The 25253-nt window shown below is 48.1% G+C and overlaps 1 protein-coding gene across 1 annotated transcript in view; it reads left to right on the top strand.

Moving 5' to 3' along the window:
- The window catches only part of LOC144598800 (uncharacterized), a 46160-nt gene extending 22285 nt beyond the window's left edge, over positions 1–23875 (top strand). Inside the window, exons 3-9 of the mRNA XM_078409245.1 lie at positions 411–546; positions 1030–1118; positions 2672–2732; positions 4161–4249; positions 5709–5821; positions 12421–12577; positions 22082–23875. Of these exons, the coding sequence (XP_078265371.1) occupies positions 411–546; positions 1030–1118; positions 2672–2732; positions 4161–4249; positions 5709–5821; positions 12421–12577; positions 22082–22248 (812 nt within the window). The 3' untranslated portion in view covers positions 22249–23875. The remainder of the gene's footprint in view (positions 1–410; positions 547–1029; positions 1119–2671; positions 2733–4160; positions 4250–5708; positions 5822–12420; positions 12578–22081) is intronic.
- The last annotated feature ends 1378 nt before the right edge of the window (positions 23876–25253 follow it).

The following is a 25253-nucleotide window of genomic DNA, read 5'->3' as shown; positions in this document are numbered from 1 at the left end:
GTAAGTGGTAATGTTTCCAGAATCGGAAGCTTTGTCTCCGTTTTTAAAGAGTAGGAGTTCCTTTATATATTAAAAAAAACTTATTTGATGGACCGATGTACATTTCCATCCATACCCCTTTTTTTTGTTGAAATGAGGAACTGCCGATGCTGGTTTACATTATTTTTTTAAAGTCAAAGTACAGCATTATCTATTTTGATTGGATAGCATGCAAAACAGAAATTTTTAATTGTACCTCAGTACACACGATGATAATAAACCCACACTGGCTCGAAGGGCCGAATGGCCTCCTCCTGCACCTATTGTCTATTGTCACACCTAAGATTAAGCATTTTTTTTAATGCAAAAAGGAAAATTACCATTGAAAGGATTATAATCGTTTAACCTGTTGTTCCTTTCCTCATTTCAAGCATCCTTGAACTGCTCTTGCTGTGCTGACGGCTCCTGCTTTGCTCTGGAGGATTGTGTGACGTGCCCCCAGGGTTACTACCAGCCTCTGGCTGGGCGTATGACATGCCTGCCTTGTTCAAAAGGTACCTACACAAAGTAAGTACACGCAAGGTGCGAACCAGCAACAGCTAAACATGGTGGGCTCCCTCTGGTCCATGTTGAAATGCTAACGGCAAGGGTTGGTGGGGGAGGACCACAGTCTAGGGTCCTCATGCTGCCGGTCCAATTGTCATGTTTTACTGTCTGAAAGGCATTTTTATAACTTTCCTCTCCACGAAAGATTGCCCCAACTGGGGCCAATGTAAAGGTGCAGAAATGAAATGGGAGCTCTTTGTGAAATAAGTACAGCGTTTTATGCAAACGGTGCAATTCAGACCAATCCACATTGTTGCAAAAGCAAATTTTGATCAATGTACCAGTTCTTTATACTTTGCAAAGCGTACAGCACCTTGGGATTGTGTGATTAAATATTTTCATCTGCAGATTTACTTTTGACAGTGAAGGCTGATTTAAACTTTTTGTTGTTGTTGCAAAGAACCCCTTTGTTTCCAGTGCAGTAACTTGGATTGTCTCTTGTAGTTCTACAGCGAGCACGGAATGTCACTCCTGTGACTCTGGGCTTTATGCCAATGAAACGGGTTCCACAGCGTGCCAGGACTGTCCACCAGGTAGGTCTGTCTGCCGACCCTGAGCAAGTTTCCAGTGAGTGGGTGGGTGGGAGGCTGGATAAGGTTGCATGGCAGGGTTGACAATGTTATGGTTTTACTTTTTAAATTTTTGCCCACCTCCACACTGGGAACTAATGTGAAGTGTGGAGGTGTTTGGGAGGAGAATTTTAGGCATAGATAGCGTAGATAGACAATAGACAATAGGTGCAGGAGTAGGCCATTCGGCCCTTCGAGCCAGCACCGCCATTCAATGTGATCATGGCTGATCAGGATGGTCAGAATCTTTTCCCAGAGTGGAATTGTCAAGTACCTAGAGGGCATAACTTGAAAGTGTTGAGAGGGACTAAGTTTAAAAGAGATGTGTGGAGCAATTAGTTTTTTTCTTACACAGTTGGTGGTGGGTGCCTGGAATGCACTGTCAGGGGGGTGGTGGTAGTGGAGTTGGGACCCTTCTTCAGAATGCAGGAGAGCTTCTTCAAAGTAGACATGCCTTGAGATTTTTGCAGCGGGGATATGGAGAAATTGTAGAAAAAAGGAACTGCAGATGGTATTTTGCACAAAAGGACACAGTGCTGGAGTAACTCAACGGTTCAGGCAGCATCTCTGGAGAACATGGATAGGTGACATTTTGGGTCGGGTTCAAACTCAAACAGTAGCTCTCTAGTCCAATACTTGTATGTGTTGATATTAACCAAAATTCCAAATAAATCAAGAAAATCTTTGGGTTAAATGATTTCCAGGTTTTAAGTCTTTGTTGCGTGGCTGTTTCTGGTTAGTTTCTCCCACTGTAGCAGCTGCATTTCAAGAAGTAATTTCTAGCATGTGGACTTTCTAGTGTGTCGTAAGGTCATGAAAGCAACCGAAGAGGGTCTTTCATCATTTAATTAAGTATGTCTACAAATAGTAATGTCTACACTTAGACCATAATCTCAATGTTTGTTGCAGATGTATATTTAGAATCTAAAAATAAGGGTCACCATGCTCTGAAGGAGACTGTTCTTCCCCTATTGGGTCAATTCTATCTCTTTGAAAGACATTCTCAGATCCCTGCTCTCTTATTCTTTCTCTCTTTCTTAACTCAATTCTTTCCTTTTTGGAAGTTAGTCCGAAACAAATTGTTTTTTTGGACTTCGGTTTTCAAAAAAAAATCTCTCTGGATTTTGTTGTTGTTTAGTATCTCTTGGTTTCTAACTATCAGCCATTATCACATTGAATGGCGGTGCTGGCTCAAAGGGCCGAATGGCCTACTCCTGCACCTATTGTCTATTGTCTATTGTCTATCCTAGATTTCACTGTAAATTCAAGAACACTTAGTTTAGCGACTGAGATATTTTCACAACCTTCAACCGAGGGTGTGGCCAGATTTGAGTAGTGTCTCCATATCAACGAAGTTCTACATCCCTGTAGTTCTACATTCTGGCAACTCTGCTCAGAGTTAAAGGGGTTGTGGAGAAAATTAGGCCCCAGCAAGATTTTGAGTTGGGGTGGTGGGTGTGGAAACGACATTCGGCATTTGAAATTGCCATGCACTAACATTTGCATTCTATTCCCAGGTTACTTCTCTAGCGTGAATGCAAGTATCTGTGAGTCTTGTGCCCAAGGATTGTTTTGTAAGTAAGTACTAACAATTGGTAAGAACGTGCATCTTGAGAGTATAAGGTTCATATGAAGCAGCATTGGGCAAAAAGCTAATTTGATAGGAAGATGTTATTAATCCAAGGGTTGAGGAAATTTGCATTAATCAACTTTTTTTTTGGCGAAGCAAAAGGGGTGAACAGTTGAATGAACACTCTGCTTTACATACATTCTGGGAGCTGAGTTAGGCCATTCGGCCCATCAAGTCTACTCTGCCATTCAATCATGGCTGATCTATCTCTCCCTCCTAACCCCATTCTCCTGCCTTCTCCCTACCTGCATAGTTTTCTATCTGTACTTTCACTATGGTTGCAACACTAAATTCTGTTTGCTTTCTCTTTTGCACTTCTGTATGCTGTGGTCTGTTATGATAGTTTTTATGAAAGCAGGTTTTTCTATTACAAACTACATCTTGAAACACGATCATGATTTTAGATGATCTATCAGATCTTCCCTTAGTCTTCAATGCTCCTGGGAGAACAGGTCCACCCTCCTTATAGCTAAGAGGGGTAATCTTCTAATCTTCTAATCTATGCATAATTCTGGTAAACCTCTGCATCCTCTCCAAAGCCTCCACATCCTTCTCGTAAAGGGGTGATCAGAACTGCTCACAATACTCCAAATGCGAAGCAAAAAAGGGTCAACAGTTGAATGAACATTGAATGTCCTTGCTCCAACTGCGGTGGGCTGTCTAGACTCTTCCTTTAATCCATCTGCACTCTCAAACTCTAGTTTACTTTGGGGATACAGCGTGGAAACGGGCTCTTTTCCCCACCAAGTGTGCTCCAACCAGTGTTCACCCTGTACATTAACACTACAAACACTAGGGACAATTTTACAACTTTCCGAAGCCAATAAACCTATAAGTCTTTGGAGTGTGGGAGGAAACCGGAGCACCTGGAGAAAACCCACATGGTCACAGGAGGAACGTACAAACTCCATACAGACAGCACACGCAGGGCCGTCTTAACGCATGGGCCTGATGGGCACTTGCCCGGGGCCCCACGAGCATAGGGGCCCCATGCTGATCTGTGTATGTTAAGTGACTTGCAATAAATAAATACTACTTTAAAAATGTAGGTTCAATAAGTGCTTTTTTCGCAACATTTTCCATCCCTGTGCTTCTCACAGCGATCTGTAAGTGCTTTTCGCAACAATGTAGCAGCCTAAGTCCATCGCTAAGTGCTTTTCACCGGCACGACAGGGGGGGGGCTGGTAGAGAAAGGGGGGTGGGGGAGAGTAACGGTAGGGGCCCCAGTACACTGCTTTGCCCGGGGGCCCATAATGCTGTAAAAACGGCCCTGAGCACACGTAGTCAGGATCGAACCCAGGTCTTTGGCGCTGTAAGGCAGCAACTCTACCACTGCACCACCGTGCTACCCCTCATCTGTTTTCGTTGCTTTTCAGCACAACTCGTTGCAGTGAGTGTACGATCTGCCCTGGAGGGGAGGAAACTCTGTCCACAGCTGCTACAGAGTGTGCAAGCTGCCAACCAGGTACGGCCAAAACAAGCAGAGCCACGAAGAACTGCAGATGCCTGGGTTCTCCAGCAAAACACACAGTGGCCGGAGGAACTCGGCGGGTCTGGCAGTATTACCTGTGGAGGTAATGGGCAGACGATGTTTCGGGTCAGGACCCTGATCAGTCTGAAGAAAGGTCCTGACCCGAAACATTATCTGTCTATTCCCTCCCCAGATGTTGCCTGACCTGCTGAGTTCCTCCAGGATTTTGTTCTTTACAGCCTAAACAAATGGTGAAGGGCAGTTGTACAATTGCTCAAAATGCTATTGCAGGAATTTCTGAGACTTGCCCAGAAAGTTGAAGCTTGGTTACACAGCACACATCTCACGGAGTCCACACTGTGTCATTCACCTATTCACCTGCGGCACGGTGGCGCAGCGGTAGAGTTGCTGCTTTACAGCGAATGCAGCGCCGGAGACTTGGGTTCGATCCTGACTACGGGTGCTGCACTGTAAGGAGTTTGTACGTTCTCCCCGTGACCTGCGTGGGCTTTCTCCGAGATCTTCGGTTTCCTCCCACACTCCAAAGACTTACAGGTATGTAGGTTAATTGGCTGGGTAAATGTAAAAGTTGTCCCTAGTGGGTGTAGGATAGTGTTGGTGTACGGGGATCGCTGGGCGGCACGGACTTGGAGGGCCGAAAAGGCCTGTTTCCGGCTGTATATATATGATATGATATGATGATATTTGCATTAAAATCATTCCGTTTTATTCTACTACTCACCTGTTGCGAAAGGCATGGGCAATGACATGACTCCCAATGTGTCACTCTTTTTGTTGTTGGCCATTCCACCAGCGTGGAATTGGCTGGCAAAAGAACATAGAGTGACACAGAAGGACTCTGAATGCATTCAAGAGAGAGCTAGATAGAGCTCTTAAGGATAGCGGAGTCAGGGGGTATGGGGAGAAGGCAGGAATGGGGTACTGATTGAGAATGATCAGCCATGATCACATTGAATGGCGGTGCTGGCTCGAAGGGCCGAATGGCCTCCTCCTGCACCTATTGTCTATTGTCTAGAAGCTGCCTTGGGTCTTGGAATCTGGGGTAGCGATGGAAACAGTTTGGTTGTGGCGTTCAAAACTGAACTGAGGCAGCAATGAGAAAGGGAAGAATTTGCAAAGGTGCAGGACAAGCCGGATTGCTCTTTTTTTCGGGAGTTTTTGTGGCCGTGGAAAGAGTGTCAGGGGTTATGGGGAGAAGGTCGGAGAATGGGGTTGAGAGGGAAGGATAGATCAGCCATGATGGAATGTTGGCGTAGACTTGATGGGCCGAATGGTCACATTGGTGCCACCTGTGCTGTGTCTGCTCAGTGCTTACCAAGGTTATCTAGCAAAGGAGTGGATTCGGAAAAAGTAGTGACATGTGTATATAATGGTAATGTAATGATCTGAGTTGTGTGCTTCCCTGTTCGTTACCCGTTTCTTTAATTTGCAGGAATGTACAAGCCACCAAAGGAGGTTCTCTGCAGAATGTGCCAGAATGGATATTACCAGATCGAGCTGGGCCAGGAGAGCTGCAACCTGTGTCCCGATCAGCATTACTGCCCCGTGAGTGGTGGCGCTGTGAATGATTAGCTGTGGGTGGGATGGTGCATGTGCTTGCTGCAGGGGGAGATGTGGAAGCTGGAGGAAGAGGAAGGGAGAAGCTGCCGTTTGGGGTGTGGGGATCTGCCAAGGTTACATTCTAAAACGATTGAGGCTGCAGCATCACCCTCTGCAAACTGTGCTCGCCCTTTCCCGAGTTTTGCTTAACTCGCCTCAGCAATTTGTTCACAACTGTTGCAGTTACGGGTGACTTGACCCAACTCACTTGGAGATTCAAGTGTGGATGTGCAGAGCAAAGAGCAACAAGCATATTGTAAGCAGAAGTCTTAAGAAGAGTCTGAGGAAGGGCCTCAACCCAAAACGTCACCCATTCTTTCTCTCCAGAGATGCTGCCTGTGTCGCTGAGTTACTCCAGCTTTTTCTGTCTATCTAAGCATATTGTAATGTGACAATAGACAATAGGTGCAGGAGGAGGCCATTCGGCCCTTCGAGCCAGCACCGCCATTCAATGTGATCATGGCTGATCATTCTCAATCAGTACCCCGTTCCTGCCTTCCCCCCATACCTCCTGACTCCGCTATCCTTAAGAGCTCTATCTAGCTCTCTCTTGAATGCATTCAGAGAATTGGCCTCCACTGCCTTCTGAGGCAGAGAATTCCACAGATTCACAACTCTCTGACTAAAAACGTTTTTCCTCATCTCAGTTCTAAATGGCCTACCCCTTATTCTTAAACTGTGGCCCCTTGTTCTGGACTCCCCCAACATTGGGAACATGTTTCCTGCCTCTAGCTTGTCCAACCCCTTAATAATCTTATATGTTTCGATAAGATCTCCTCTCATCCTTCTAAATTCCAGTGGTTGTGGTTTTGGAATCTAAGATAATTTAAAACTGGACTTCTAATAGTCCTTAAATTTGTCTCAGTCTCACAGAACTTCTGGGTATGGTGACGGTGCAGTGACTGATTTACTTCAGTTCAATGATATTTTATTGTCACATATACCCAGGTACAGTGAAATGCTCTGTTTTGCGTACTATCTAGTAAAATCATACAGCAGGCCTCACGTAAACAGTGCACAAGTGTTGCCACGTTTCTGCCGCTGACAAAGTTACAAAAGTTTACCAAACAATCCTATCTTGTGCCAGCCGCCGCCTGTGGCAGCAGATGGCACCCTTAATAATTCAGAGATCAGAATTCAATAACAATAACTCTGATAACAACCTGTCTCTAAATACCACCAAGGAGCTGATCATCAACTTCCGTAGGTCACTTAACGGGGATAATGCCCCGATCTTTATCAACGGGGACAGTGTGGAGAGAGTGTCCAGCTTCAGGTTTCTGGGCACTCACATTTCGGAGGACCTAACATGGTCCAATAACACTGCTGCGCTGATCAAGAAGGCACAGCAACGACTGTTCTACCTAAGAACACTGAAGAAGTCTGGTCTACCCCAACAGCTGCTGACGACATTCTACCGCTGCACCATAGAGAGCATCCTAACACATGGCATCCCTGTGTGGTACCTCAGCTGCACGGAGGCAGAGAGGAAAGCTCTTCAGTGGGTAGTCCATAGAGCTCAGAGGACCATCGGAACACAGCTACCAGCCTTGGAGGGCATCTACAACACACGATGCCTCAGAAAAGCCACCAGCATCCACAAAGACTCTTCACACCCCTGCAACAGTCTGTTCGAACTTCTACCATCGGGCAGACGATACAAGGCCTTCTACGCCCGCACCTCCAGACTCAGGAACAGCTTCATCCCCAGGGCCATAGCTGCTATGAACCGGTCCTGCTGAGCCGGATGGTCGCATCGCACAGTGATCCGGCACAGATCTACTTGGACTTTATTCTGTTTTAAAACTGTTACAATTTGTTTCATTGGGTTGTTTAAATTAATACTGACTAGCTAATTAATTTATTGCATCGTATGAGAGGCGCATTCCCAATCTCGTTGTACCCCTGTACAATGACAATAAAGATATATTGTATTGTATTGTAATTCTCTGGCATCTGTGCTAAATAATAGTTAATAATTTGAAATAGAAAAAATGATCACAAAACTATTGTTTTGAAGGCTCGTCTGGTTCGTTCATGCTCAGATAGAGTGATACAGCGAGGAAACAGGCCCTTCAGCCCAACCTGCCCACACCGGCCAACATGTCCCAGCTACCCTAGTCCCACCTGCCTGAGCTTGGTCCATATCCCTCCAAACCTGTCCTATCCATGTACCTGTCTAACTGCTTCTTAAACGTTGGGATAGTCCCAGCCTCGACTACCTCCTCTGGCAGCTTGTTCCATACACCCACCACCCTTTGTGTGAAAAAGTTACCCCTCAGATTCCTATTAAATATTTTCACCTTCACCTTGAACCTATGTCCTCTGGTCCTCGATTCCCCTACTCTGGGCAAGAGATTCTGTGCATCTACCCGATCTATTCCTCTCATGATTTTATATACCTCAATAAGATCACCCCTCATCTTCCTGTGCTCCAAGGAATAGAGACCCAGCCTACTCAACCTCTCCCTTTAGCTCACACCCTCTAATCCTGGCAACATCCTCGTACATTTTCTCTGAATCCTTTCAAGCTTGGCAATATCTTTCCTATAACATGGTGCCCAGAACTGAATTCAATACTCTAAATGTGGTCTCACCAACGTCTTATAGAACTGCAAGATAACCTCCCAACTTCTATACTCAATACTCTGACTGAAGAAGGCCAATGTGCCAAAAGCCTTTTTGACCACCTTATCTGCCTGTGACTCGACCTTCAAGGAACAATGCACCTGCACTCCTAGATCCCTCTGCTCTACAACACTCCCCAGAGGCCTACAACTGTCTGTCCTGCCCTTGTTAGACATCCCAAAATGCAGCACCTCACATTTCTCTGTATTAAATTCCAACAGTCATTCGTCCGCCCACCTGGCCAATCGATCCAGATCCTGCTGTAATCTTTCACAACCATCTTCACTATCTGCAAAACCACCCACTTTTGTATCATCAGCAAACTTGCTAATCTTGCCCTGTATGTTCTCATCCAAATCATTGATGTAGATGACAAACAGTAATGGGCCTAGCACCTAAACCCTGAGGCACACCACTAGTCACAGGCCTCCAGTCCGAGAACCTTCTACCATCACCCTCTGCTTTCTTCCATGAAGCAAATTTGCTATCCATTCAGCTATCTCTCCTTGGATCCCATGCGATCTAACCTTCCAGAGCAGCCTGCCATGCGGAACCTTGTTGAACGCCTTACTGAAATCTATATCTACAGCTCTGCCTTTTTGGGCACTTCTTCAAAAAACTCAATCAGTTTTGTGAGACACGACCTCCCACGTACAAAACCATGCTGACTATTCCTAATCAGCCCTTGGCCATCCAAATGCCTGTAGAACTTATCTCTCCGAATACTCTCTAGTAACTTTCCAACTACAGATGTTAAGCTCACCGGCCTATAGTTCGCAACATTTTCCCTGCAGCCCTTCTTGAATAGAGGCACAACATTTGCCACTTTCCAGTCTTCCGGCACCTCTCCTGTATTTAAATTTCAGCCAGGGCTCCCACAATTTCCTCTCTAGTTTCCCACAATGTCCTCGGATATATCTGATCAGGCCCTGGAGATTTGTCTACCTTCATACACGACAGTACCTTCAGTACTTCCTCGACGGTAACACTGACTGCTCTCAAGACACTTCCATTGACTGCCCCAAGTTCCTCCATCTACTCTCTTTCACCTCGGTAAATACAGAGGAGAAATACTCATTGAAGGACCTTGCCCATCTCCTGTGGCTCCACACAGAGGTGACAGCTTTGATTCCTGAGAGGTTCCACTCTCCCTCTAGTTACCCTTTTCCTTCTTATGTATTTATAAAATCCTTTGGGATTATCCTTAATGCTACCCGCCAGAGCTATCTCCTGGCCCCTTTTTGCCCTTCTGATGTCCTTTTTCAGTTTACCTCTTAGTTCCCAAAACTACTCCAGGGCTTCACTTGATCCCAGCTGCCTATACCTGTCCCATGCATCCTCCTTGTTTTTGACCAATGCCTCAATTTCCCTCGACAGCCAAGCTTCCTTACGTTTGCCTGCACTTTTAAAAACATCCCACTTGGCCGATGTTCCTTTCCCCTCAAATAACCTGGTCCAGTCAACTTGAGCGAGACCTTCTCTCATACCCTCAAAGTTGGCCTTACCCCAGTTGAGCATTTTAACACATGGGCCTTCTCTGTTCCTGTCCATAACTATCTTAAACCTAATCAAACTATGGTCACTTGTCCCTAAATGCTCCTCCACACACACACTTCATTAACTTGCCCTTCCCAATTTCCCAATACTAGATCCAGCGTTTCCCTCATGTGTGGGGGCCTCTAGATACTGCTTGAGAAAACTCTCCTGAACACTTTTGAGGAATTGCACCCCATCTAAACCCTTCACGCTATAATTTTCCCAGTCTCTATTGGGAAAGTTAAAATCCCCATTACAACAACCTTATTTGACTTGCAGCTGTCTGCAAACTCCCGGCACATTTGTTCTTCCAATTCCCGTTGACTATTCGGGGGTCTGTAGTGCACCCCCAACAAGGTGATCACCCTTTCTTGTTCCTCAGCTCCATCCATATAGCCTCACCAGACGAACTGTCCATAATGGCACCTCTGATCACAGCCCTGACATCCTCCTTAACCAACAATGCAACCCCCCTCCACTTTTTCCCTCACCCCTGTCTCTCCTGAAGCTCCTGTACCCCAGAACATTGAGCTGCCAGTCCTGCCCCTCCCTTAATCAGGTTTTAGTCATGGCTACAACATCCCAGTCGCTCGTATCTATCCATGCCCCAAGCTCATCTGCCTTACCCGTAAGGCCCCTTGCGTTAAAATACATGCAGTTTAAACCAACCCTCCTTCCTCGCTCTCCGCCTCTCACCTGCCTATTCTGTTCACAATAGACAATAGACAATAGACAATAGGTGCAGGAGTAGGCCATTCGGCCCATCGAGCCAGCACCGCCATTCAATGTGATCATGGCTGATCATTCTCAATCAGTACCCCGTTCCTGCTTTCTCCCCATACCCCCTGACTCCGCTATCCTTAAGAGCTCTATCTAGCTCTCTCTTGAATGTATTCAGAGAATTGGCCTCCACTGCCCTCTGAGGCAGAGAATTCCACAGATTCACAACTCTCTGACTAAAAAGGTTTTTCCTCATCTCTGTTCTAAATGGCCTACCCCTTATTCTTAAACTGTGGCCCCTGGTTCTGGACTCCCCCAACATTGGGAACATGTTTCCTGCCTCTAACGTGTCCAACCCCTTAATAATCTTATACATTTCGATAAGATCCCCTCTCATCCTTCTAAATTCCAGTGTTCACCAGCCTTTCCCTCACCACCCTCCATACCAGCCTCCCCTGCCTCTGTCCTGTATGAGGACTGCCACGCTTGCCTGGTCTGGCCTATGTGTGACCCTGGAGTTGGTGCATTTTGTTTTGGTTGACTCTTGAATGTCCTCTGGTCCAGCGAGACCTCCCGGCCTGGGGTAGTCTGGGCTGGGCAGTGAACCCTGGCTTTGGTCATCAATGCCCACATCCCACAATGTGTTTGTCAGCTTATAAGAGTTGGGTGAAAGAGTCATAGAGCATGGAAATGGGCCCTTCAGCCCCACTTTCCCATGCTGATTAAGATGCCCCGTCTACATCGTCCCACCAGCCTGCATTTGGTCCATATCCCTCTAAACCTTTCCTGTCCATGTACCTGTCCATGGTAGAGCATACAGCCCGGAAACAGGCCCTTCGTCAGACAAGAAGTGGGAGCAGGAATAGACCAGTTAGCTCCTGGCAAGTGCTGTACCATTAGATGTGATGATCTACCCTGAGCCTCCAACACTGTGCAAGTCCCCACAGCCTCGTATCCTCATTATTCGCCTCTTCAAATATCTCCCAATGATCTTTCCCAGGCTGTCTTTTGTTTTTCGTTGGTAACATTTAATTTAGTTTATTGTCATGTATGCCGGGGTACAGTGTAAAGCCTTTTGCTGCGTGCTATCCAGTCGACGCAAAGACTACGATCAAGCTGTCCACAGTGTACAGATATACATGATAAAGGGAATGACTTCTAGTGCAAGGTCAAGTCCGATTAAAGGTAGTCCGAGAGTCTCCAATGAGGTTGATGGCAGACCACCGCTCTCCAGTTGGTGACTGAACGGTAACAGCTGGGGAGAAACTGTTCCTGAATCTGGAGGTGTGCGTTTTCACACTTCTGCACCTCTTGCCTGATGGGCGAGGGGAGAAGTGGAAGTATGACTGGTCCTTGGTTAGGATGGTGGCCTTGCTGAGGCAGCATGAAGTTTAGATGGAGTCAGTGGAAGGGAGGTTGGTTTGTGTGATGGTCTGGGCTGCGTCCACAATTCCCTGCACAAAATGCCGTCTTGGATGGAGCTGTTCCCAAACCAAGCTGTGATTTCACCTCGATAAAATGCTTTCTACGGTACATCTGTAGATGATGGTGAGAGTTGTTGGGGACAATGCTGGGCTTCCTATTGCATATAACTTTACCTATTGCTTGTAAAGTTATCAGCGGAACAACACATCACTTTCTCTTTCTTTCCCCACCTGCAGAGTCCTGATGTGATTCCAGTTCGCTGTCCCAGTGATGCATTCTGCCCGCCTGGTAGCACTGCACCTCAGTACTGCATGGAAACGTTCTTCCTCAAATCAGGAGATCGCTGTGTGCTCACTCCTCTGACTATATTCCTGCTTGTCATCATTGCCATCTGTGAGTAAAGGGGCTTATTTCTTGGGGGAAACCAAGATTCGGCAAATGTTCTGTCATCATGGAGCTTACATGTTCAGAATTGTGTGTGTGTGTGTGTGTGTGTGTGTGTGTGTGTGTGTGTGTGTGTGTGTGTGTGAGTGTGTGTGTGTGTAGGATAGACAATAGACAATAGGTGCAGGAGGAGGCCATTCGGCCCTTCGAGCCAGCACCGCCATTCAATGTGATCATGGCTGATCATTCTCAATCAGTACCCCGTTCCTGCCTTCTCCCCATACCCCCTGACTCCGCTATCCTTAAGAGCTCTATCTAGCTCTCTCTTGAATGCATTCAGAGAATTGGCCTCCACTGCCTTCTGGGGCAGAGAATTCCACAGATTCACCACTCTCTGACTGAAAAAGTTTTTCCTCGTCTCAGTTCTAAATGGCCTACCCCTTATTCTTAAACTGTGGCCCCTTGTTCTGGACTCCCCCAACATTGGGAACATGTTTCCTGCCTCTAACGAGTCCAACCCCTTAATAATCTTATACGTTTCGATAAGATCTCCTCTCATCCTTCTAAATTCCAGTGTATACAAGCCTAGTCGCTCCAGTCTTTCAACATATGACAGTCCCGCCATTCCGGGAATTAACCTAGTAAACCTACGCTAGTAGGAATGAACTCCATTTGACCCTGAATAAAATTGTAGCACAGCTGTTAGAGCTGTTGCCTCACAGCACCAGAGAACCAGGTCTGATCCTGACCTCGGGTGTTGTCTGCGTGGTTTGTTTTAGTTTTAGAAATACAACATGGGAGCAGGCCCTTCGGCCCACCGACTCCATGCCGATCATCGGTGCTAGTGCACTAGCACCATCCTGCACGCCAGAAACATTTTTACAGAAGCCAATTGACCTGCAACCTTGCACATCTTTGGAATGCGGGAGGAAACTGGAGCACCCGGAGAAAACCCACGTGGTCACGGGGAGAACGTACAAACTCCATACAGGCCGCCCCTGTGGTCGTGACCGAACCTGGGTTTTGGGGGTGCCGTAAGGCAGTAACTCTACCGCTGTGTCACTGTGGCACCCTTATAATCCACCAGACTTCGGAGTTTGCACGTTCTCCCCGTGACCGTGTGCTCAGGCTTCCTCCCACGTCCCAAGGACGTGCAGGTCTCTGTAAATTCTCCCTCGTGTAGGGAGTGGGTGCAAAAGTGGGACAACAGAGCTAGTGTGAACATAAGATCAATGGTCAGCGTGGACTCTGTGGGCCTTTAACTTTCAATCACTTGATGAAGATGTATCTTCTCGATCAATCAGTGGAGATTGTTGGAAATGAGATTTACGATACTGAGAGAGTGACGGGGAGTGTGTGGGGGTGGGTAGGGATGCTTGCGGCATTGTTTACATTGGCAGGCAGAAGATAAAACTGTTCGGTGAACTTTTGTAACTCTGTCGGTGCCAGAAACATGGCGACACTCTACTGCCTAGGTGAGGTCAGCTGGATGATTTTACCGGGTTGCATGCAAAAATAGCATTTCTCTGTACCTAGGGTACACGTGACAATAAAGTATTATTGAATCAGCTGGAAAATCTGGATGTAGACACTAAATGGGAACAGCTAATCAGATGCAAAATGCTGAAGTAACTCAGCGGGACAGGCAGTATCTCCGAAGAGAAGGAATGGGTGACGTTTCGGGTCGAGACCTTTCTTCGGGCTGATGTCAGGGGAGTGGGAGGTACATAGATAAGGAAGTGTATAGATAAGGAAGTGTTGGGTGTGAAAACAGGACAAATGGAATGGAGATCAAGGAAAATGGAGATCAAGGAAAATGTAGAACAGATCATTGTTGGGAGAAGGTAACAACAAAGCAGATGGAGATAAAATGTAGTCGGAGACAGTAAGACTGGTCGGAGAACTGGGAAAGGGGAGGGGGTGGAGAGAGAGGGAAAACAAGGGTTCCTTGAGGTTAGAGAAGTCAGTATTCATTCTGCTGGGGTGTAAGCTGCCCAAGCAAAATATGTTCCTCCAATTAGCACAGGGCCTCACAGCTAATCAGAATGGATATGGTGGTGTAGTAGTTAGTGTTGCTGCCACAGGGCTCCAGGGACCTGGGTCTTTGGGGTTTCTTCCTACAAACTGAAGAGATTTGCAGGTTAGTTGCTCATTGCAAATTGTCCACCAGTGCAGGTACGATGGAAAAAGAGATTAAAAGGTGGGAGTGTGTGTAGATCAGTGCATGTTCCTTTAACATAATGACCTCACCACTACTAACCACTCCCCATTGTCTCTTGTATAATTGTAGCTTCCCCACCTCCAGCTCGCTCTCTAGTTCCAGTGATGACCACGGACAGCTAGGGCATAACTTGTGTAGTGAAATTAATAAACAATATCCAGTAAAAGACTCTGTGTGCAAAGGACGTCTCTTTACATGGTGTCAGAGCGGTAGACTTGCGTCTCCTGTTTATCGGGTTTTTATTTTTAGCATTTGTTCGTCCCAGTTGTGTCCCATCCTTCCACTTTGCCATGGCTCCCTCGTGTCGTCGTCCGGACACGCTTGTTTTTGATGAGGACATAGTGCACCGCTGGACTGTCTTCCAGCGGGACTACGAGCACTATATAGCGATTGCCCATCCTGATGCAACTGCTGCGATAAAAGCTCACCTGCTCCTCAACCTGGCTGGTCCGGAGGCAATGGAACGCTATGCGTCGTTCGAATTCGCCCCTCCGGAGGACCGCAACGACCCGGTATGTCTCATGGCTAAGTTCACTGCCCTGTGCGATATACCCACCAATAACATTATCGAACGTTTCAACTTTTTCTCGCGGCGTCAGACTCCAGGGGAGCACGTTGACGCCTTCATTGCATCTTTAAGACATATGGCTCGGCGGTGCCGCCTTCAAACGATTACACCCGACGAGATGATCAGGGACGTCCTGGTCAACGGTCTCCTAAACTCTAAGCTGCGGGATGAGCTCCTGATGAAGCCTGACCTGTCGCTAAAGGACGCCATACATGCCGCACGCATGGCCTCTGCTGTTGGCTCAGTATCTCGGCCGGCGCCCCAGGACATAAATTTCACCGGCCGCCGGCGATTGAATGACCCGCAGACCAGGGTCACCCCCTCCGCGCCCACTATGGTCACCCCTCGCAGATGCCCAAACTGCAACTTCTCGTCACACAGGTATAACGTTTGCCCAGCGCAGGGCAAAACTTGTAATTCCTGCGGGAGGCAGAACCATTTTTCTGCAGCTTGTCGTTCTCGTGGGAGACCTGTCCCTGCTCCTAGAGGGAGTCTAAACAACCTTGCGACCGATGATAGCGCAACCGGTTCCCGGTACCAACATGAGGAACTCCATGGCTCAGATACGACTTCCTCCCATGGAGACTCTATGCTGTTTTCGCTTTTGGGTGCACCTGCATTGATAACGGATCCATCCGTGCATGTTACAGTCAATGGACACTCCTTCCCTGCCAAGGTCGATACTGGGGCTTTTGCAAATGTTATGTCTGTGGGCCTCTTCGAGCAGATAAGCTCGGGGGAGAGGGTTACTCCTGACAACTCCCGCCTCCATGCCTATGGGGGAGGCAACGGTTATCTGTACTGTTCTGGAGACCTCTCGGCCCCTCACGTTCCTCCTGCTAGCATCTGACAACGTCACCCTGCTGGGCGCCCGTGCATGCCAGGACTTTGGTTTGGTCTCATTCCACCGCGACATCCACCTGGTGCAGGCCCCCATGGACCCCCTGATCGAGTACCCTGACTGATTTGATGACGTCCTGGGGAAGCTGCCCTGTGCCTACAAGATCGTTGTGGACCCGGGGGTCGACCCAGTGGTCAGACCGGCCCACCGTGTGTCTTTTGCCATGAAGGGCCGCGTGGAGTCCACACTACGTGGCATGGTGGACATGGGCATCCTCAAGGAGGTGAGTGCCCCCACCCAGTGGGTCTCCACCATGGTGGTCGCTGCCAAGAAGGACGCGAGCGAGATCAGGATCTGCATCAACCCCAAGGACCTGAACCTGGCTATTAAACGCCCGCACTACCCCATGCGGACGGTGGAGGACGTCGCGGCACAGGTCGGTCCAGCCACAGTTTTCTCGGTCCTGGATGCCAAGAGCTCCTTTTGGCAGATCCCGCTGGATGCACGTTCCTCCTTCCTGACCACCTTCAGCACACCGTTCGGCAGGTTCCGTTTCCTCCGCATGCCTTTTGGGATCAACTCGGCAAGCGAGGTTTTTCAGCGTACGATGGAGCAGCTGTTTGCTGGGTTGCCGTGCGCCATCATTGTGGATGACATCCTGGTGTACGGGAGGGACGTCGCTGAGCATGACCGACACCTCCGCCAAGTCCTGGACAAGGCTCGTGAGATCAATCTCAAGCTTAATCGAAGGAAGTGTCGGTTCCGCGTTGAGGAAGTCACCTACGTCGGCCACGTTTTCACGGCGGGGGGCCTGAAGCCAGACCCCGAGAAGACGGCGGCGATCACCGAAATGCCCGCTCCCACTGACGTGCCCGGCCTGCAGCGCTTCCTGGGCATGGTCAACTACTTGGGTAAGTTCATACCCGACCTCAGCGAACTGAGTGCCCCCCTGAGGGAGCTGACCAAGAAGGACAATGCCTGGGTCTGGCTCCCGCACCACCAATCGGCCTTCGTGGCCCTGAGGTCCAGACTCGCACGGACCCCCACTTTGCAGTTCTTCGACCTGAACAGGCCAATCGTCCTCACCTGCGATGCATCTCGGTTCGGCCTTGGTGCTGCCTGCCTGCAGCTCTACGACGACCGACAGCTGCCCGTCTCCTATGCCTCTCGCACAATGACCCCTGCTGAACAGCGCTACGCCCAAATTGAAAAGGAGCTCCTTGCCGTGGTGTTCGCGTGCTCCAAATTCAGAGACTACGTTCTGGGAAAAACTTTCACCATCGAAACTGACCACCAGCCGCTGGTCTCTATTTTAAACAAGCCCATCCACGCAGCCTCGTCCCGCTTGCAGCGAATGATGCTGCAGCTGCAGCGTTTTACATTCGAAATCGTGTACCGCAAAGGCAAGGAGATGTTCGTGGCAGACACTTTGTCCCGTGCCCCACTACCTTCCATTTCCCGCCATCCGTACGAATCGGCTGACCTGATGGTGTTGAACGTCAACATCGTTCCATCTTGGCAGATGCAGTCACTGGTCACACACACTGCCGCTGATCCGAACCTTCAACAGCTTGAGGGCGTCATCCGCCGTGGCTGGCCTGAACGACGGTCTTCCCTGCCGGCTGGTGCCGTGCCCTACTTCCTGGTTCGGGATGAACTGGTGCTGCACGCGGGCGTGGTGGTGAAGGGTCACAAGGTTGTGGTGCCGGCTGCGCTGCGAGATCACTACTTCCAGACTGCCCACAACGGACACCCAGGGGTGGAGGCCACGTTATCCCAGGCCCAAGCACAGTTTTACTGGCCTGGCATGGTCAAGGACATCCGGGACAGGGTCTCCGCCTGCGCTGCCTGCAACAGCCTATTACCTCATCAGCAGCGCCAGCCTCTCCTGCAGCAGCCGGCTCCCGAGTTGCCGTGGATGGCTGTTGCCGCCGATATTTTCGAGTGGCGTGGCAAACACTACCTGGTCCTGGTGGACTCCTACTCCAGCTGGTTCGAGGTGGACCTGCTGCCGTCCCTCACGTCTGCTGCCGTCATCGGGAAGCTTCGCCGCCACTTCTCTACCTTTGGTTCCCCGGCATCCCTCCAGTCCGACAACGGCAGCCAGTTTACCAGCGCGGAGTTTGCTGCTTTCGCCACCCGGTGGAACTTTCGCCACATCACCAGCAGCCCCGAGTACCCGCAAAGCAATGGACTTGCAGAGCGCGCTGTCCGCAGCGCTAAGGAACTGATGGAACGTTCCCGGCTTGACAGTTCGGATTTGTACCTTGCCCTCCTCAACCTCCGCAACATCTCCCGGGACCCCGCGCTCGGTTCCCCTGCCCAGCGCCTCATGTCCCGCACCACTAGACCCCCTATCCCCGTCTCCCAGCAATCCCTGCAATCCACGGCTCGGAGCCCTGCCGCTGTCAGGGAGCGCTTCACTGAAAAGCAGCTCATTCAGAAGCGCTCCTTTGACAAATCGTCCCGTCCCCTTCCACCTCTGTTCGCTGGCCAGGTTGTCCGGATGGAGTCCACCTCCGGTCACCACCGGCTGGCCGTGGTCGTCGGCAATGCTGACTCTCCACGGTCGTACCTGGTCAACTACGAGGGCACCGTGTACCGTCGTACCCGCCAGCACCTGATGCTGGTAAACGAGCCTGCACCGCCTCCCGCGGTCCCGTATTCACCTCCCGTCCAGTCCCCGGTGCCTGATGTGCCTCCTGCTCCGGTACATCCGCAGTCGCCCCAGCCCCCTTCCCCTCCCTCGCCTGCGCGTGTATCGCTTCCCAGTCCTCCTCCTTCCCCTGGTTCCCCAGCCTCTGTACCCGCACCCGTCCATGCTGTTCCTTCGACCGGAGGGGATGGTGGGTTGCGCACCCGCTCTGGGAGAGTGGTCAGGCCGCCTGTCCGGTACGGTGTGTACGAGTAGTCTGTGTTGTGCTGCATTCTATCTGCTCCCTGCTTGTAGTTTGAGCCTAGCGCATGAGCCGTGGTCACTTTTGTTTCCAAGAGGAAGGATGTAGATCAGTGCATGTTCCTTTAACATAATGACCTCACCACTACTAACCACTCCCCATTGTCTCTTGTATAATTGTAGCTTCCCCACCTCCAGCTCGCTCTCTAGTTCCAGTGATGACCACGGACAGCTAGGGCATAACTTGTGTAGTGAAATTAATAAACAATATCCAGTAAAAGACTCTGTGTGCAAAGGACGTCTCTTTACAGTGTGGGAGCAGGTTGCAGGGCTGCAGGTGAATCAGATGTGGCAGTGGCATTGTCCTGCTGGGATTGGCATGGAAACAAGGGGTGGGGGGGTGGGTGAAAGGTGGCTTTCTGTGTTGTATTGGGTAGGGCTTAAGTCCTGGGATGTTACTATGACTGTTCAGTCCTTAAATATATTCAATGGAGGGATCCATTTTTGGATACTAGATTTGGTTAAGAAAGTGTTCAGGCATTTGATCAGCCAGAATCTGTCGTTCAAGTTGTCAAGGGTTGTTTGACCTCCTTATTTCTTGTGTTCCTGTATAAACTATAAATGTAGCTATTTAATCTTCAAACAGTACAAGAAACACAGGGGTTAGTTGATACTGAGTAGGAGTCGGCTTATTCCGCTGTCTTTATCTCAACTCATAAGGTCATAAGGGATAGGAGCAAAATTAGGCCATTCAACCCATTAAGTTACTCCGCCATTTAATCATGACTGACCTATCTCTCCCTCCTAACCCCATTCTCTTGCCTTCTCCCCATAACCTCTGACACCTGTACTAATCAAGAATCTATATCTCTGCCTTAAAAATATCCACTGACTTTGCCACAGATTCACCACCCTCTGACTAAAGACATTTCTCCGCATCTGCTTCCTAAAAGAATGTCCTTTAATTTAACTCTACCTCTGCTACATTGACGACTGCATTGGTGCTACCTCTTGTACCCATGCAGAACTCACTGACTTCATACATTTCACCACTAATTTCCATCCTGCTCTTAAATTTACTTAGACCATCTCCGACATCTCGCTACCGTTTCTGGATCTCACCATCTCCATCACAGGAGACAGACTAGTGACTGACATCTACTACAAACCCACTGACTCCCACAGCTATCTGGACTACACTTCTTCCCACCCTGTCTCCTGCAAAAAGTCTATCCCCTACTCCCAATTCCTCCATCTACGCCGCATCTGTGCCCGGGATGAGGTGTTTCACACTAGGGCATCAGAGATGTCCTCATTCTTTAGGAAACGGGGCTTCCCCTCCTCCATTATAGATGAGGCTCTCACTAGGGCCTCCTTTATATCTCGCAGCTCCGCTCTTGCTCCCCCTCCCGCTCCCCCTCCCCCCAATCGTAACAAGGACAGAATCCCCTTTGTCCTCACCTTTCATCCCATCAGCCAGCATATCCAACAAATTATCCTCCAACATTTCCGTCACCTCCAACGGGACCCCACCACTGGCCATATCTTCCCATCCCCTCCCCTTTCTGTGTTCCGCAGAGACCGTTCCCTCCATAACTCCCTGGTCCACTCGTCCCTTCCCACCCAAACCATTTTCCCCTGCAACCGCAGGAGATGCAACACCTGTCCCTTTATCTCCCCCCTCGACTCCATCCAAGGACCCAAACAGTCTTTCCAGGTGAGGCAGAGGTTCACCTGCACCTCCTCCAACCTCATCTATTGTATCCGCTGTTCCAGATGTCAACCTCTCTATATCGGCGAGACAAAACGCAGGCTCGGCGATCATTTCGCTCAACGCCTTCGCTCAGTCCGCCTTAACCAACCTCATCTCCCGGTGGCTCAGCACAAATCCACTCCCAGTCTGACCTTTCTGTCATAGGCCTCCTCCATTGCCATAGTGAGGCCCACCGCAAATTGGAGGAACAGCATCTCATATTTCGCTTGGGCAGCTTACAACCCAGCGGTATGAACATTGATTTCTCTAACTTCAGATCGTTCCTCTGTCCCTCTCTTTCCACTCCCCTTTCCCAGTTCTCCCACTGTCTTTGTAGTGGCCAGCTTCTCATCTATATCAATTAGCTCCCAAGCTGCCACTTGCATAGACCTGGTCAGCGATAAGCGTAATGACTCAAACAACTAATAACAGAGATCCTCCTTGACGTATAATAGTTAGTCTTCTTTATTTGAAGGTGCAATAAACATATTGGCATATCTCTTGTCACCGACTGGTTATTAATTGCTAGGTAAAATTCCATATCTTACCACAGTGCGATCGTTACGAATTGCCAGATATAACTTCGACACAGTTTGTATTAACCTTCTAGTTAATAAAACTTACAGGCGATTACATCATGGCTGATAAATCTTTTGGCGGAGCTTCTAGCTGACCCTCTGTCAGCACCTCCCAGCTCACACACTCTGCCAGCACGTACCCAACTGCCCGTACTCTGGCTCCGCCCAGCCCCTACGTAAGCATTGCATTAACTCTATGGTGTCCAAACTACAGCAGAATACAAGGTAATGATATTAATAAGCAAAAATAACTAATAACTGCAAAATGGCTCCTACAGTCTTCCTGTCTCCAACTACATCCTATCTTTGTCCCGCCCCCTCCCCTGACATCAGTCTGAAGAAGGGTCTTGACCCGAAACGTCACCCATTCCTTCTCTCCTGAGATGCTGCCTGACCCACTGAGTTACTCCAGCATTTTGTGATACCTTCCTTTAATCCTTCAAAATTCCAGCGAGTACAGGCCTACTCTACCATTCAATCATGGCTGATCTATCTCTCCCTCCTAACCCCATTCTCCTGCCTTCTTCCCATAGCTTCTGACACCAGACACAAGTGACATCCCGGAACTATTTTCACCTGTTGTGCAAGGTGGCAAGTTCTGCTCTTGTCCCCTATTGTTGAATTCCACCCCTAAAATGTGTTGCATTCTCTTTCAGTCATTGTGCTGCCGGTCGTCATCTTCATCGTACGCCGTAAAAAGGAGAGCACGCCAAGGGACCCGGTGCGATCTCCGCTACTGAGCAAAGAGCAAACCCCCGGCCAAGAGCCTCGCATGTCTTATGGGATCTCCTGGGACTCGGAACCATTGTACGCAGGGTGGTAACTGTGGCTTCCTCATTCCTTTCCACACCGGGGACCTGGGGGCCTGGCTCACAACAAGAGTATTTTGCACAATTGTAAACAAAGAAAACAAGAAAACAATTGTGCACCTGAACGGAGCCTGTATTATGCCTGGAAACCAAATTGTGAGACTACACGCTTGTCGGTTACAAGTTTGTGGTGAATGCTGGAGTTGTGTTGTATCCTTTTTGTGCCGATGGCAACTTCACAACACAATGAAATGCACCAATTGTTATTTGTCCTGGAGATGGTATTTCTGGTTGAAATTGATTCCTTGCATCGTCAGACCACGTTCACCCATTCGCTGAAGAAATTGCACTTATAACAGTACAAAGTTCACTTGTTTTCACACTAAAATGAACTGAGATACAAAGATGAAGATGGACAGTGTTAATGATTAATTTTGCACTTTTTATATTAGGTATTGTCGTCTTTGGCAATAGAACTTCTTTCAGAAGAAGTAATGTATTGACTATTGTACCTTAATCACGTTTTTAGGCCTGGCCTATTGATAGATGTGTTGTTTTATTGTGCAAGGTGGACAAGGAATAGCTCATTAACTTTGTGCACCATGCATCGAGGCAGTGAAGTCAGGAAATGTCACCTCTTGTTACCAAGCACAGAATAACCGTCTGAATTTGCTGGGGTTTTTTTAATGTGTCTTTGTGATGTTTTATGTACATGACATTTTTATGTTGGAGTGTTTAAATTTAAGAAAGTTTGCAGTAAGACTGGCCAATGTTGAGCAGAAAACCTGTGATTTATCTTCTGAAAACTACTTTTAAATGGCTTCATTTTGCTGTAATTGTAAATGTTGGGTCCAAGGTACCTTGTTTCAGCTTTAGTGAACTCCCAATTAATATGTTGACCTCTGGGTTGAATAGATTCAAATGGACCAAATGTAAAATGACACTAGGTGATACAAAGAGTTTTAATAATAAGACCAAATGTTCGGTACAGTACTGCTCAGAACAAGAGGCTTATTACAGGTTAGCCCCGGGAACTATTTTAACTTAAAAAAATTATGTTCCTGGTGAATCCATGGTTGTTGAATGAGCCTTTTGTTAGGTAAATTTAAGTTCAAGCATTTTAGTGCAGTCTTTGATCTTCAACCATCAGCCCCTGACCACTCCAAACACCTGGATTGTCACGTTAAAACCTGCGTGTACAATTGTTCTCCTTAAGCGTGTATGAAGGAACTGCAGATGCTGGTTTAAACCGAGGATAGGCACAAAAAACTGGAGTAACTCAGCAGGACAGGCAGCATCTCTAGAGAGAGGGAATTGGTGATGTTTCGGATCGAGACCCTTCTTCAGTCTCTCGACACAATGGTACTGCTAATCTAAGGCACTATATACAATTTGTTATACAGGTAAATTTTATGACTTTTGATTATTTTATTTAACAATATGAAATTGTATATTGATGGCAAAGGTAATGGTGTTTCGGGGAACTTGCACGTTTAAAAGCACAACCAAACCTTCAGTACCTTTTTAATGACCACACTCGCTGCTTAATTTTTAAAAAAAATAATAGAATTGAAATGAAGTGGTTTGCTAATTCTGATTATTATTTTTTTAAACCTGTAACAAACTCTTCTGCCTCCCCCCCCCCCCCACCTCCCCCCCCCCCCCACTTGGGTGTACTTTGATATGCTGTGCTAACTGTTTTGAAATGTAATGTCTTTTTTTAAAAGAATAAACTAATTAAAAGGATTTTTTTTTTTCTGAAGAGCCAGACTTATTTTTACAGAGTAATGTGAGGATCCATCATAATTTGAGGTTTATGTTTTCATTCACTGCTCTTCTTGCACCGCCCTCTCATGCAATCGTAGGAGATGCAACACCTGCTCTTTGAACCTCTTCCTATCATTTGTTGGGGTTGGGGGGCGGGGGGAGAGACGCACCCATTTCATCCTCCCCTTTCTCCCATCCTCAGATTCTTCATTGCTTCACTTGTACTTCCAGTGTGGAGTCTTCATTCTGTGTTTGGGGTGGTGACCTCTACGACAGAGACAACAAACAGATTAGGCAACCACTTTGCACTATATTAAGTTCTTGTTATCTGTGTGAGAGAGTACTGCATAGACTTCCCATGTAACCTGAGAATGGTAGGTATGGCAGAGCACCTTGCTGTTTCCAATACACTCCAAATAAACACATGATCTGAACAAGGGCGGCACGGTGGCACAGCGGTAGTGTTGCTGCCTTACAGAGCCAGAGACCCAGATTAGATCATGAATACAGGTGCTGTCTGTGTGGAGTTTGTACATTCTCCCTGTGACCTCGTGGGTTTTCTCCGGGTGCTTTGGTTTCCTCCCTCACTCCAAAGATGTACGAGTTTGCAGGTTAACTGCCTTCGGTAAAGATTGTAAACTGTCCCTAGTTTATAGGATAGTGCTAGGGTATGGAAATCGCTGGTCGGCATGGATTCGGTGGGACGAAGGGACTGTTACTCCGTTGTATCTCTAAACTAAACTAATGTTCTAAAAGTAGTTTAGGCGGCACGGTGGCGCAGCGGTAGAGTTGCTGCCTTACAGCGAATGCAGCGCCGGAGACTCGGGTTCGACCCTGACTACAGGTGCCGTACTGTACGGAGTTTGTACGTTCTCCCCGTGACCTGCGTGGGTTTTCTCCGAGATCTTCGGTTTCCTCCCACACTCCAAAGACGCACAGGTTTGTAGGTTAATTGGCCGGGATAAATGTAAAAATTGTCCCTAGTGGATGTAGGATAGTGTTAATGTGCGGGGATCGCTGGGCGGCGCGGACCCGGTGGGCCGAAGGGCCTGTTTCTGCGCTGTATCTCTAAATCTTAAAAAAATCTTTTTAAAATCTATTAACCTGCATTAATAAACATTAAGCGTTCAAATATCTAAAAGGAAATTTTCTTGGCTAACAAACTACTTCAATTAAAGTATTGAAACTCACCAGCAGCGATTGCTGTCTGCTGTTCTAAGTTTGACGTAGAGTGTGTTTCAGGTGCCTACCA

The sequence above is a fragment of the Rhinoraja longicauda genome, chromosome 1, assembly GCF_053455715.1.
Source record: "Rhinoraja longicauda isolate Sanriku21f chromosome 1, sRhiLon1.1, whole genome shotgun sequence".
Taxonomy (NCBI): Eukaryota; Metazoa; Chordata; class Chondrichthyes; order Rajiformes; family Arhynchobatidae; genus Rhinoraja; species Rhinoraja longicauda.
The sequence above is the reverse complement of the archived record's forward strand: the minus strand, read 5'-3'. Positions and strand labels throughout refer to the sequence as shown.